General features: G+C 41.5%; 2 protein-coding genes across 6 annotated transcripts in view; both read right to left on the reverse strand.

The window, feature by feature from the left end:
- Window positions 1–7,441, reverse strand: part of SNX24 (sorting nexin 24) — an 88,573-nt gene extending 81,132 nt beyond the window's left edge. For all 3 annotated transcript variants that reach the window (XM_063180817.1, XM_063180818.1, XM_063180816.1), the window contains exon 1: window positions 7,325–7,441. In XM_063180817.1, coding sequence (XP_063036887.1) covers window positions 7,325–7,384 — 60 coding nt within the window. In that variant the 5' untranslated portion in view covers window positions 7,385–7,441. The remainder of the gene's footprint in view (window positions 1–7,324) is intronic.
- Window positions 7,442–14,694: 7,253 nt separating this feature from the next.
- Window positions 14,695–15,284, reverse strand: part of SNX2 (sorting nexin 2) — a 29,613-nt gene continuing 29,023 nt past the window's right edge. For all 3 annotated transcript variants that reach the window (XM_063180922.1, XM_063180923.1, XM_063180925.1), the window contains exon 15: window positions 14,695–15,182. In XM_063180922.1, coding sequence (XP_063036992.1) covers window positions 15,132–15,182 — 51 coding nt within the window. In that variant the 3' untranslated portion in view covers window positions 14,695–15,131. The remainder of the gene's footprint in view (window positions 15,183–15,284) is intronic.

Below are 15,284 nucleotides of genomic sequence, written 5' to 3' on the forward strand. Positions count from 1 at the left end.
CTAACTATCAATTAAACCTGGAATTAATTACATCAGGTGCTGTATTCAAATTCAAAGACCGATCAAAATTGCACTGCAGTAAGAAAAAGGGAGAAATCTATTCCATCTCCCTCATGCTGCATTTTAAAGTCTGGTGTATTCTCACTCTGGCTAGTGAAGAATATACTATGTACTTGTTTAACACTATCTTTGTGGACAAGATTTTACAATTATCATGACTTGATGCTATCTGGAAACATCACCAGGAGCAGTTAAGCATGAATCCTCTGATGAAATAATTCCACTGATAGTACTACATTACTAACAAAATGTTGTCACCAATACCTCCAAAAGATACAGCAGAATTCAAATATATCTTTATTGTGATATAGATATATTCTATATATAGAATATATACCTCCAATCTTTCTGAAAATGTAAATTCCTCATTAAACCTGCAACCAGTAGATATTGGGAGATGAACGGATAATACATGTTTTGCAGTTAGAGTGTACTGATAGAATGTGTCAACTTTTGCTCTTTCAGATGGAAAATTGATAGAGGTAATCATGCTGCTGCTCCTCTACTCAGCTGTCAACCCTCCCATCACAAATAAAGCAAAAGGTATTTCCTGCTCAGAGAAATCTTAGATGGCCCTTTCCAAAAAGATTCCATGACTGTGAAGCAGGGGCCTTCAGGCAATTGCCCAGCAATTGCAGATCACTGGAGCTACATGTGTCTCTCTGATCTGTCCACAGATCCAACTGATCACTGTATACAAATTCAGCCAGTTTTCACTTTGGCTTTACCTCTTCCTATTTTCTTCTTTAGCTGCCGTCATGTGCACTGCAAAATTCTTTGTGTCTTACTTTACACTCTTCAAGTTCCCACTGCATACCAAGTGGTCAGTTTCATACCACTGACAAAGTCTGTCAAACTGGAAAACTGACTGGAGGAAAGAAATTTAATCATCACTGCTGACAAATGCAGAAGTTATTCACTGAAAAAAAATAGGAAAAAAACCTATGTTTAGAAACAGCAATCTGTCTTAAATTACCTAGTCTATTTCCTCCCCTAATATGTTCCACCTTCATTGGAACATCAAACTCACCAAAACCAATGATGAAAATAGCATTTTTCTGACATTACAGAATCACTGACATCTGTCAAATTATCTTTTATCGTCTTCATTATCCCTGCAGGAGAGAAATGCATCTGTACAGACTTACTTTGACTGCCGGTAGAGAAACCAGGACATTTGAAAACCCTCTATGAAGACACTAAGACTGTGAAAGACTAATTCGATCTAATAGATTGAGTACTTCTGTTTAACTTCCTTGAACTTGGAGCGACTGCTGTGTCACTGATTTCTATTTCTGACCCAAGGTTAATACATGGTGAGCTTACAAAAGCCCGACCGGTATGCAAGTCATCTTCACGCTGGTAGATTTCACACTCAAGGCACTCAAAATCTGTTCAGATTTTTTAAAACTACCAAGTTTACACAGTATAGAAAACTGAAAGTTAAAGGGCTAGAACACTAATACTTTGAAATCTTTTTACATAAACTCATAGTTACTCCCTCTGTACTTTATCATTAAAAAAAAGGAATAAATATTGCCCCTTTATAATCTGCTATAGTGCCTTGTTGTGGGTCTTCATAGAAGAACAACTAAAAACTTCCCTTTTTGACCCTATGGACAATAATTTTAACAGCAAAGAATGCTGAAATACATAAACTTTACCAAACTTTAGATCCTTGTGATTTTATACTTCCATGAAGAGAAGTACAGTCTTGTAATTAAACTGCTGCTTCTATGGAGGTAAAGTGAATGAACTTTCAAAAAGCCCACATTAGTTTACGATCTCACGTGTCAGATGTTGCTTCTACAATTGCAACTCCAGGAGCAATCTGGAGAGTCGTATTGGAAGTGTTAATTAAAAGTGCAGTAAGCACTTGTGTCAGTCAAGTATGCCCTCTGCTCTACAACACATTTAAATGTATGTCACCTTGACCTGCAATATACCACTGTAAAATTTTTTTGGTCAATATAAATCAAATGTACACTAATTTATTCAGTAAGTTTCCTGGGATCTGAATCAACATTAGAAATCTAACTAGTATTTATTATTCTGTTATTGACAAAGGGAGCATATTTAAATGACAACAAGAACACGTGGGTGTCATTTCGAAGTTGAATTGTTCTCTAGGGACATCCTTAGTAAGCGCCTACATTTAAAGGTCATTCACTGCCAAATTATGAACAACTGTTGCATTTATTAGCACAGGCTCAATAGTTTAGAAGCTAGTGTCATCAATTTAAACTGACAATGAAATTTAATTGTCCACCAAGAAAACTGACATTTCCCATATTCTGTGTTTCATCATTTTATGTACACTCCAAACAGAACTGGAACAAGTGCAAGTTTACTCTGGGGTCTTTCCTTGGGTTTTTTTGTGTAGGGGATGAGGGAAAATGACTTTCAAGATTTTGTATCAGATGAACAGTGCTTTAGAAAAGCTGAGCTCCTGAAACAAACACTTTTGAAAGAACTGTGTTTCCCATTTATTTTATTGACAGAATCCAATCTCAAGCATTGTATAATTACATTTTTCCCTAATTTTTCTTTCTAATCTTTTATATCCCTAGTATTTTATTTCTCTGGTCAAGACCTCCCTTTCTATTTCATAATTGCACAGTAGTTTTTCCTTTGAAGCTAGACAGAAATTTCCACTTTCTATGGCAAGTCATTTCCTCCCTCTCCGCAGAACTGATGGATCTCCGGCCATTCCATTTTCCAAGTGATGCCTAGCCACATCAGGGAAAAAAGAAAATAATCTAAAACAGGCCTAAGCTGAAACCAAACCAATTGGTAATGAATTCCCATAAAGAAAAGGACAAATACCCCTTCTGTGTCCTATCTTTTCAGGAAGTAAGAACACACAGCAGCAGCCTGCATCCAGGGGAACTGGATTCAGTTCTGCTAAAGATAAGGAACTAGAAACACAGGGATGTCAGGGAAGTGTGCTAGGGTTGCAATGCAGAGCCACCATAGAGAGGAACAACTCTCCCTTCAGTCCCTCATTTCATGCAGGAGGTCATCACCATCACTGTATTTAGCAAAGACGCCACGACAACCACCACCACTCCTCTCAGAAAACCACCCGTGGCTGCTGCTTGTCTGCAATGGCCCCGGCAGCCGCAGTGCGGAACGCACCCTCTGAAACCCCCCGGCTGGTGGGCAGTCTGCAAGCCAGCAATCTTCCATCTGCTTCCATCATCCTTTTCTGCTATTCTCAATTGCACAAGCTCTGATAGTTCCTTGTTCCAGCTACTCCAGTCCAACAAAACACTTTAATTTTGAGCAAGTTAGCACTCGTGGGAAAAACAACACAGTAAAAGGATCAACTGCGTAAAGTGGAACTTCTGTGATCACAGAATTATGTGATAGTTTGGGTAGGAAGGGACTTTTAAAAGTCATCTAATCCACTCCTTCTGCAATAAGCAGGGACATCTTCGTCTAGGTCAGGCTGCTGAGTCAGAGTCCCATCCAGACTGGTCTTAGATGTTTCCGGGGATGGGCCATTTGAAACCTCTCTGGGCAATCTGTGCAGGATTTCACTATGCTCACTGTAAAAACTGTGTTCCTTATGTCTAATCTGAATCTAGTATCTTTTAGTTTAAAAGCACTCTCCTTTCCACTGAAAAGGCCTACTACTACAAAGCCTGTCCTCACCTTTCTTAAAAGCCCTGTTTATTGCAAAAATGGAGCACCAAAGTCACTCTCTTCTCCAGGTTGGACACACGAACTCGCTTAGCCTTTCCTCACAGAAAGAGGAAAGCAGAAGTGCTCCATGCCTCTGATCCATTTTTTGTGGTCCTTTCCTGGACTGATTCCAACAGTCCCCTTTCTTATGCTAGGGACCCCAGGGCTGGATACGGCAGACCCCTTCCAGGTGGGCTCTCACCAGGGCGGAGCAGAGCAGAGGGGCAGAATCCCCTCCTCACCCTGCTGCCCACCCTGATCTGGTTGCAGGACACGTTTGGCTCTCTGGGTTGTGAGTGCCCATGGCTGGGTCATGTCCAGCCCCTCACCCCCAGCACCCCCAAGCCCTTCTGGGCACAGCTGCTCTTGTCCCTCCACCCCCCAGCCTGGAGTGATAACAGAGATTGTCCCAGTCCAGGTGCAGCACCTTGCACTTGGCCTTTCTGAATCTCATTAAGATCCCACAGGCACACTTCTGGAGCTTATGCAGGTCCCTCTGGATGGCATCCTGTCTTCAGTAGAGTAACCACACCATTCAGCTTGGTGCCATCTGCAAATTTGGTGAGGATGCACTCGATCCTTTTCTGTGCCATTGATATTAAATAATACTGGTCCCAGGACAGACCCCTGAGGGCACCACCTGCCACTGACATCCTCTGGGACTCTGAGCCACTGGCCACCACCCTCTGGAGGCGACCGTCCAACGCATTCTTGTCCATCTAAGAGCTGACCTGCAGAACCCACGCCTGTCCAGTTTAGAGAGGAGGATGTTATGGGGGCCGTGTCAAGGCCTTACCGAAGCCCAGGCAAACGACACCTGCAGCCTTTCCCTCAGGCACTGATGCAGCCACTCCACCCCAGAAGGCCACCAGGCTGGTCGCGCAGGACTCACCCTTGGTGCAGCTGCCCTGGCTCCCTGTGCCCCATGTGCCTTGGCAGAGCTTCCAGGAGATCTGTCCCGGGATCTTCCCAGGCATGGACGGGACACTGACAGGTTGGTAGTTGGCAAGGTCCTTCTTTCTATGCCCTTTAAAGATGGGTACTCCTTTTTCCAGTCACCTCAGATTTCACATGACTTTTTAAATATCTAGGAGAGTGGCTTGGCAACTATATCAGCCCAACTCCCTCAGGACTCTGGCATGCATCTCATCAGCATCCTTAGTCTCAGGTATGTTCAGGTTCTTCATGATCTCTTTCATCTCTTACAACTTACTTCCCCATTCCCTGCCTTGCAGTCTATCCACTCAAGAACTGTGGGGAAAAGAGATCCACAAATGAAGACTGAAGCAAAAAAAAGTTAAGCAGCTCAGCCTTTTCTTTGTCTTTTGTTACCAGTTTGCCAGTAGTGTTCATAGGCAGTACACTTTCTTTGGCCTGTAAACCACACTTTTAAATGCTAATGTTGTAAAGCTGCTGATGAAAATGATCATAAAGTGGATTACCTGTATAATTTCATAGCTAGTACAGAGCAACGGAAAGCTTTCATTAACTTCAGTTTTGCTGTAAGGAGGACATAAAATATACCCCTTTGAATTTCTGCACTTGAAACAATACTTATGTAAATTATTAATAATCAAAAATTGACAATTAGACCAGCATAAGTTTTTCTCATGAACAGTCCTTTAAAACAGAAAGGAAAGACACAAGGTTATTATCAAGGCAGTTTTCCATATCCTCTCCTACAAGCATGCCCAACTCAGACAAACTTCAGCTACACTACCTCATACAGTTTCATGGTCAGCATAAAGTATGATCATGGCTCGTATGGATGTAGAATAGAATCCCCACACCTGAATAAAATGGCAAAATAATCATGCAGGAAAAACTACCAAAATCTACTAAACCACAGCAACTTTCAGATCCATGAGACTGACTCACCACCAGTAAATGACTCAAGAGGAAAAATGCTGTAACAATCAACAGTGTTGTCATAGAACATGCTTGCTCTCAGGATCCTTTTCTTGGAAAACTCCTAGAATCATATAGTTTCATTTCTTATTTCTTTGAAGCTTACACAGCTTAACATTTATTAAATTTTAAAAACCCATATCCTCTAGACAGTATTACATTTAAAGAAATAGAAACTCACTAAATGCAAATACTAAAAATAAACATTACTATGAGAAATCCTATTTGTGTAATATGCACGTCTTAGAAATCACTCTGTCATTTCGACTAACCTGCCCACTAGGATGTGGTGGAATCAGTCTGCGCTATTGTAATTACACTCAATCACATTTAGTTCAAAATGTTTGAAAGCCAAGTCCCCAAAACCACACAGGTGTCTTGTAGAGAGTCACACTAAAGTCCACCCAAGAGGCAAAAGTATTAATGCTGCTACACTCCCACATTAACACAACTAAAGTGGTTAACCTTTTGCAAGGCTTGCAAACACTTGCTAGTAGTGAAGACCAAATAATATACAGCATAAGGAAGATGAACTTGCTTCAAGGAACTATGACTACCTATATGGATTAATCTTCTAGAAGTTCTACAGGATTCAGATTTTTTTTCTAAGCTAGTAAATGAATTTATTTAATAGAGGAAGCAAGTTTTGAATATCCACTTTCAGATAAATACCTTGAGTTTTGGTCCACATGTCTCCACCAAGCACCATGTGAATATGCTACTGTCCAACAGTTTTGTGAGGTGAAAAAACTACTGAGAACAAAAAGGACCTCTAAAACCTGTGCAAACTAATCTGCCTGTTCAAGGGGAGCCAGCGATACAGCTGGCTACCCAGGATAGTGTCCAGCCAAGTTTTGAGAACGTGCAAGGATGGAGACTTCACAGTCCTCTGGGCAACCTATGCCAGTGCTCGACCACCCTCATGATAACAAGCCAGTCTTTTCATATGTTTAAAGAGCTTTCCCTGTGTTCTGGTGTTTGCCCACTGCCCTCTCTCCTGCCACCGGGCACCAACACGAAGAGTCTGGCCCTCTCACTCTGGCCATTCAGGGCATCGGTACATATTGAAGAGACATCGTTGCCCCTTTTCTTCTCGAGGATGAGCAGTCCCGGCTCTCTCAGCCTTTCCACATGCAAGAGATACTCCAACCCCTTCACCTGGACCCCGCAGGGCGGAGCGGCGAGGGAGCAGCTGCCTCCCGGAGCGTCCTCGCCGCTCACGCCGCACCCGCCCCGCAGAACAGCGCCCGAGTGAGGCAGCAGGTGTCTGGCGGGCTGAGGCCATGCTCCCCGCGCCGAGAGAGGCAGAGCAGGGATGGGCTGCGCTGGGCAGGGCACGGCTCCCTCCGGGCCGGCCGGGACAAGGAGGACATGGCTGGGGTGCACAGAGCAGGGCTGGGATGGCTCTGCAGGACACGGTTAGCAGGGCAATGCTGGAGAGAGCAGGGCGGGGCAAGGCTGGGCAGAGCTGGGGAGAAGGCTGGCGGGGCAGGATGGGCTGCGCTGGTCACGGCACGGCTGGGCTGGGCAGGTCGGGGCCGGCCTGGGCACGGAGGGCAGGACGGCCCCGGCACACTGATGTCTGCCCAGCGCTGCAGCGCAGCCCCCGCTGGTTGCCGGCACTTGGCCTCCCCGAGGCGCGGGCGTGCTCCGCCCCGGCGCACCTCACCGTGTATCCCCGCTCCAGCTCGCTCGCCTCGTATCGGAAGGACGGGATGAACACCTCCATGCCGGCTCCCCTCAGCGCGGCGGCAGCCCGGCCGCCATCTGCCCGCCCGTCACGTGATCATGCACCACGTGACGTGGGCCGGGCAGGAGGCGGGCTCGGCCCCGCGCCCCGCGGCCCCTCGCGCTGCCGGGATGAGGCGGGAGGAGGTTCCTCTGGAGAAAACGATTCTTTGAAACAAATGGTGCTCCACAGCGTAGGCTTCTGGTTCAGCCGGAGCTGCAGCAGTACTGCGGAGCACACAAAAGGCGGAGGGGAAAATAATTGAATTCCGGAGGGCCGAATTTATCCGGTCCTAAATTCACACTGCAGCTCAAACCTGAATCACAGAATCATTAGGGTGGAAGGGACCTCTGGAGATCACCAAGAGCAACCCCATGCCAAGGCAGGGTCACCTAGAGCAGGTGACACAGGAACACATCCAGATGGGTTTGGAGAGAGGAAGACTCAGGCCCCCTGAGCAGCCTGTTCCAGGGCTCTGCCACCCTCAGTGCAAAGTTCTTCCTGAGGCTGAGGTGGAATTTCTTGTGTTGTAGTTTATGTCTATTACTCCTTGTACTACCACTAGGCACTACTGAAAAGAATCTGGCACCATCTTCTTGGCACCCGACTTTGAGATTAATGAGATCCCCTCTCAGTCTTCTGCAGACTAAACAGGCCCAGTTCCCACAGTCTCTCCTCTCCAGATCCCTTATCATTTTTTGGCTTCCACCAGATCCTCTTCAGTAGTACCTTGTCTTTCTGGTACCAAGACTAGAATTGAACACAACACTCCAGATGTGGAATCACTGGAGCTCCCTCCACCTGCAGGCCTCGCTCTTCCTGACGCACCCCAGGACGCCACGGGCACAGCCAGCTCATGGCCAGCTTGTCATACACAAGGACTCCCAGGTATTTCTCCACAGAGCTGCTCTCCAGCAGGTCAGCCCGCAGCCTGTGCTGGTACTTGGGGCTATTCCTGCATATGTTACTCCTGTGCATGACCCTACATTTGCTCTCACTGAACCTCATGCCACTTCTTGCCACTCAATGCTGCAGTCAACCAAGCCCGCTGAATGGCAGCACAGCCTTCTGCTATGACTAGGTCAGTCAATAAACAAATGCTGCACCTCTAGTAGCGCCTGTTGGGAACAGACATGAAATTAAGAGGGAGAAAAAAAGTGGCACTCAGGAAAGTTCCCTATGTTGTGTGTGTTCCCAAGAGGCCACCTCTTAACTTTGTTATTTAGCAAAGAAAACCATATCATTTCAGAGAACTGTAGGTGATTCCTCACCACTGGAGAAATTAAATAAGACTCCAGAATAGGCAGCTGTTTTGATGGCTTAAAGAATAATGGAGGCAGAAACAGAAGGTTTCTAAATGCACACCAAGTGCATTTAGGAGGCCAGGCTGTTGGCACAGGCAACTGCTTTGACTTCACACAAATTTGCCAATTCCAAGCTCCAAACCATTTGGAAGCAAAATGTCAACAAACTGCCACTGTATTAAACAGTGTATCTTAAAACTCACCTTGTGAGTCCGGAGAGTCTCAGGCACTACCTGAGACAACCTCACTGATCTTTTAGAGTAGCTACTGTGATAAATCCATGACCATAGAGGGTTTGATCTTCACAAGTAGATCCAAGTACAAAAACATACCTCAAAAATAGTCAGAAAACAAATTTATCTGATGTCTGTGGCTTATGCTGTGAGCTTTTTGAAATTTATTTTGAAAACCAACTTGTTTCTTTCTAGATTAATAGCATGGGAGAGGGAGAGGGAGAGGGAGAGGGAGAGGGAGAGGGAGAGGGAGAGGGAGAGGGAGAGGGAGAGGGAGAGGGAGAGGGAGAGGGAGAGGGAGATTACTGGGGTGGGGAAACAGCAGGCCAAAGGCCTACAAACTGAATTCTGACTTGAGCCTACAGAAGCCATGAGAAAGCTGACAGCTCTTGAGAACAGAGTTCTGCAGCAGTGAAAAACAATTTGCTTTCCCTGAGAAAGAGCTCTAAGTCTGTGGCAAACAACCTGGTTCCCCTGAGAAAGAACTCTAGTACTGTGATAAACACTACCTACCTGTATAAACTGTTTTTATACTGTTAGACAGAAAAATGAAAACTATCTCTCACAAAGAACTTTTCCTGTGTGTACACACCGGGAGTTTGAGTGACCAGTAAATACAGGGTAAAAACTTGTTACTGACCAGTTGGGGATAGACGTGGGATGTTCTTTAAAAACTCTACAAAAAGAGGCACACAAAATAAGCTGAGATCTATCCTTTTCTTCTTTGCACCCTAAGTGTGTCCTGCATCTTTATCGAGCACCACTGCACCACATTACAGGCTCATTTTCCCTCCATATCTCTTTATTTTACTGAAAGGAAAATTTAATTATATTTTGCTCTAAGCAAAGAACTGTGACTTGAAGGATGCAATACAAAGTAGACATCATTTGACTTAAATCAAGAAGACTTAAGCAAACTAACACTATTTTACTTTGTTAAGCTAAAGTGAAGTAACAAACCAAAATTTTTTAATAATTACCTGAAATCAAAGCCAGATATTTCTCAAGCATCTGTTTCTGCACAACACTGCTCCTGGACCAGTGTCCTCAACTGCTGACAACCAGCAGGACAGTCCTAGCACTGCTCTGTGGTAGTAGTGACAAGAGCAATGTTTCCAGCCCCTGTGTGCTCTCCATCATGTCCTTTTACTGAAAGGTGTGTATGAAATCCCATTCCCCCCCAAAGCACCCTCTGATAAAGATATTACAATAGTCCCAAGGAAAGATTATCCATATCATAATAGTCTTATCACTCTAGTAAGCGTGGGCATACTAGGTAAAAATTACCATGCTATCATTACTGTTTCTTTCTGGTTAAGAATCCAGTCTTTAATTATAGTTTCTATTCTCCCTCTAATAAAAACCAGAGGAATAAGTCTTAGGACACCACTTGTGCCATAATGCATTTACGCTAAGAAGTCAGTCGAAGAATTTCATAGGAGCACTGTTTGTGGCTGTTTGCAACCTAATAAGCAGTAATTTCAAAAAGGTACTTTTCTCTTTAATATAACTTATTAACAAAGAAACGTTTTAGACATTAATCTGGTTTCAAATTCAATAGAATATAATGGAACTTTTGACTGTGCATCAGCCAAGAGGAACAAGGAAGATTACATGGTGAGCTGAATTCAAATACGTCAATATGTTTTGGAATGTTAAATACTTAATTTACACAATATATCATCATTAGTTGGCTAATCTTTAAAGTTACATCTGAAGAAAGAAAAAGGATTTCTTCCCATGGCTGGCTGGCCAAGATTGTCTTTCTGTCTAACACACCAAAGATCAAAAATTTAAGAAACAGTAGTTCATAGAATGCTATCAAAGTGCGTTCAAAACTATCCAGGTCTTTAAAAGCTAACTGCACAGATACTACAGTAATTCTTCCCACAAAACACAAAGCAAGGTGGAAATACTTCAAATGTAGCTTGACTTGAACTGGCATAACGTGCATTAAAATTATGTTAGTAATCCTAAAAGTGAAACTGTAAAATGGTTGAACTCTACTGTTACCAGTGACATAGACTGTCTTCAAATTCATCTGTTGAGCAGACTCTCAAAAGTACTCTAGGAGGTGTTAGTCTTCAGTGCTGGGTGTTGTGGCACCTATCAATATCTTGGGTTTTATTCTTAAATTACTTTGATCCAGAATATAAAATTAATTCATAATATACTGTAACTCCAACTGTAACTATTCCCTGTCATCAGATTCTACCTAACCGTCCATAATTACAGAAATTAGGAACCATCAATCTGCCCCTTTACTGGCCACTTCTGTGTTTATTTTATTTCCAAAAGAATCACTATGCAATTCCTCATACAGGGAGGGGGAATTGAGCATCCATCATGTTAGAATGATTCACAGGAGAGAAAAAGGAATAATTACAGACAAATTTGAAAGATCACTTTCCACTAATTCTCATGATTCAAGGACTTTCTGAATGGCTAATTTCCAGAATAGAAGTAGGCAAAGAAACCCATACAAAAATTCTAATCTAAGTGATAAGTAAAATACACATCAAAACAAGAGGCCAGATCAAAAAACAGTCCTTAATTAGATCACAATCTAAGTTTGTCAATTTTTCAATCACTAAAAAACTAATTTTAAGTCAACTCACAAAATTCAATCACAGATAAATTGTTTATCTCCAGTCTTTTCTTGCCCTTCCATTTCCATTGCCTATTTCTTTAATTTTAGCTTGCATATGAATATCCTAGGACAGGTCTGCCTACACTGCTTTGTGTACTCTTCTTTCTTAATAAGAGAAAAAAAAAAATTGGATTATTTTATACCCCTCTCCTTTGTTAATAATTTCCTCACTGCTCTGGGGTGGGGGAGGGGGAAGGGAAGGAATGACTTCACCCGTAAAGTCCAAAGATTACTAACAAGTTACAATTTGCAATTACTATCATTGATTCAACTATGGAAGACAAGAATTTTAAAAAAAGAAAGAATTGTCCTAGCAGGTAACAAGTAACATTCTGAACAACCTGAAAATTCAGCTTCTAACCAGTTAAAATATTGGCCTTTTTCCCCCACATTTGTAATAGACTCATATTTTGCCACAAATTAAGATTATTACATAGCCTGTTCTACTCTAAAGTGAAAGGAGAGAAAAAAATATAACCCCAATGGGGTTTTTTTTCTATTTTTTTTTCCTTGAGACAATCATTTCACTGTACACATAAATTTAGTAGATGTTGCCTGTTCTCTTAGATGTACAAGACCTACCAGCCAGCAGCTCATCTCCACAGTTTGAAAGAAACTGACATATTTGGGGCATGAACTCCACAGAAGCTGAAACAAACTCCCATATGAGGCTTTCAGAGGGAAATAACCTAGGAGAGGTAGAACAAAGAATAATTGATAGGAAAGCAGAACATTCTGTTTTAAAAGGGATAGTGATGAAAGAATTACAGACTTATTGTACACTGAACACCAGCTTAAGAAAGAAATAACAATGTCTTCAATTTGAGTCACTTTATGTTATTTACACTTAATTTAAAAAGGATGATGGACATGATGAATAGAAGAATTTGTTGCAAATATCTGCATTCTATTTTAACCTAAAAGGTAAACTAGAATTCAGTAGCATCTTGTTTTTCATACAGTATTCCAAATGCAGTTCCTCATTTTGCAAACATTTACTTTTTGCTTATGCTAGTGATTCTTCAGCGGTACATTGGCTTGTAGTTTTAATGAAATGCACACTTAAATCTAGTACAATAGCTAGTAGTGAGGTCAGAAGAAAGACCTCAGTAATAGAGGAAACAGAGGAAAGAGTTCAGTAATACCTCCATTCACTTGGGTTGAGAAATTTTTCTGCTAATATGGATGTTAATCACACGAGGAAAGACGGTAACCAGATCTCCAATCTTCACAACGCAGGGGAAGAAAAACAAAATAAATTTCCATATCATAGGATATTTTGAGTTGAAAGAGACCCACAAAGATCATGAAGTCCAACTCTTAAATGAATCACCCATCTGGAACTTGAACCCAGAGCCTTGGCATTATCAGATAATTGAGCCAATCTCAGGATCATTAACGGCTTCTTGAAACAGCAAGAGTTTTATGCTAGCCAAGTGTAACAGCTGATCTGGATATTCTCCTCAAGCTAACCTTGTGATGGAAAAAAACCCCTAGAATCTTTTGTATTAGCAACCAACCCTGTGTGACAGTGAACTCCAGATATGCCATTATCCTTTTGTTCCCCAAAAGGCTTCTGGTTTTGAGAAAAACTTGCACAACTCATTCTTGTTTTCAGTTGACTGGTATGGATGGCCAAACTAATCCTGGCTAGCAGACTTTCTTATTCTCTTGTCACAAGAGAAGAAAAGTGATCCATCATTCAAATGAATTCTAACCCTGATGGAAGCAAAAAGAGATCAAGAGCTAAGAAAGCTGGGCACTTAGAGAAAAAAGAAAAAATAAAGAAAAAAGAAAAGAAAATCATGAAAGGATATGTTTACCTATTTTGACCTTGCCATGTCCAAACTGAGTCTTTTAGTTGTGGAAATATCAATTTCAGTGTAAGCAGTATATATTGTGAGCAGTAAGTTTAATACTGAGCTGTTGGTCAGTTTTAATGAGCAGCAAGTAAGCCAGCATTAAGTACACTGTAACACTTTACAGTCTTACGCCTAGATCAGTTTCTTCGTCATAGATCTCCTGCATACTTGAGCTCTTCAAAAGGCAGTTTTAAGATCAATGACGGAACAAACACTGATGCATAAGGTATTACTCACTTAAGGCTTTGGCATTTATCCATTTAAAAAGAAGCTTAATTTAGGCTTGATAAATTTTGGTGAGGGTTTTTCTGTTCTAGTTCCCTTGAAAACTCCTTGAAATACTGAGTTAAGAGAGGTAAGTAGAGAAACAATGGCAAATACTAATCAAGTTTACACTAACTTTATTGTAAAAATAGAGTATGACCTTCCAGTCGAATCGAGGTTTCCATTCTGTTCAGAAATGGTATTATGTGCTCTTTTATATTTGACCCCAAACAATACAAATTCATGTGTTCATCCTGCAGTCTTATGATTAGCTGAAAGTAACTGCTTCTCATGCTTTTTTATGTGAGTATATTTGCCTAAAATTTGTTAACATTAATACTAATATATCAACAAGCTCAGTATGTCATTAAAATGACAGGACATCACATCTTACATTAATATTGTGTATTTCAGAAAAATGTTTACGTGCTCTGATTTCATGCAAAAGGTATAACCAGCCCCTTCAAATATATTTTCTACTGAAGAAAATCCAAACAGAATACTAGCTCTTACGACTATCAAACACTCAGCTAAATTACCCACTTTTTTCCCTCAACTATTACCAGAATTACTGCAAGATGTTTTTTTTCATTTTTGTATCCTGAGATGACAACTGAATACAGCTGATGCAGTGTGTCAGTCCAGTAAGATCAAAATCAGTATTTGACCAAGCAGGTGATTTTAATTCTGCAGAAGCTTTGTAAAAACTTAAAGAAGATTTCAGTTTACATGTCTGTTGCCCAAGCATGTCTTTTGACCCTCTGAATACTAACACAGTAGAATTCGCCAAGGCAGTGATAACTTCAAGTGAAAGAACATCGAAGAGATTTAGAATTAAAAACCAGAACAGTTTACCATGGGTAATTGTTTGTGCATCTTTAATACCTTCTCCATCACTCTTTGCAAAATGCTGGGTTTGCGCTGGATATATCTTAATTTGCTCTAGACAGTACTCCTAAGAACACCAGCAAGTATCAACAGACACAAGCACTCAGTGTTTAACATTTCACAAGGTACATCCCTTTATTATTGTAATCACAAAAACATGATTTTGTACAGGAATGTTTAAGTGAACATTAACAATGCAATTAAATTTGTTTCATAAAGATCAGGTAAACATACTACAGAACATTGTGTTGTAGAGAACAAAAATATCAGCTTTCTGGCCTTGCAGTGCATGTTTTAGTGCAAGGATTAAGACACAATAGTGTTCAATTCAGCAATGTATTGCAGAACATCATGCCACAGTCCACTTCAAAGAGGGTCAGGACATGCAGCTTGTTAATAAAATGCTGTGGTATATAAAAAAAGCCACATGTTAATTCATAAAATATATAGTGGTTTATTTAGATGATTTAAAGTGATTTCACTGTGGAATTTAGTTTTATCCAGGACAAACATCCAGAGTGTCTTCTCATTTGGAATATTCTTCTTTTAGGCAATGGCTTTGGCTTCAGGTAGGAATGCCTCCCAGTATTTTATTAGCTTGAAGGAAAGGGAAAATCACTCATTAGGTACTAAATGTTGAAAACCACAATGCATACCTACCTCCTCTTGCAGTAAACTTGCCTCCACGAGGCAAAGTTA

The sequence above is a fragment of the Melospiza melodia genome, chromosome Z (genome assembly GCF_035770615.1).
Source record: "Melospiza melodia melodia isolate bMelMel2 chromosome Z, bMelMel2.pri, whole genome shotgun sequence".
Lineage (NCBI taxonomy): Eukaryota > Metazoa > Chordata > Aves > Passeriformes > Passerellidae > Melospiza > Melospiza melodia.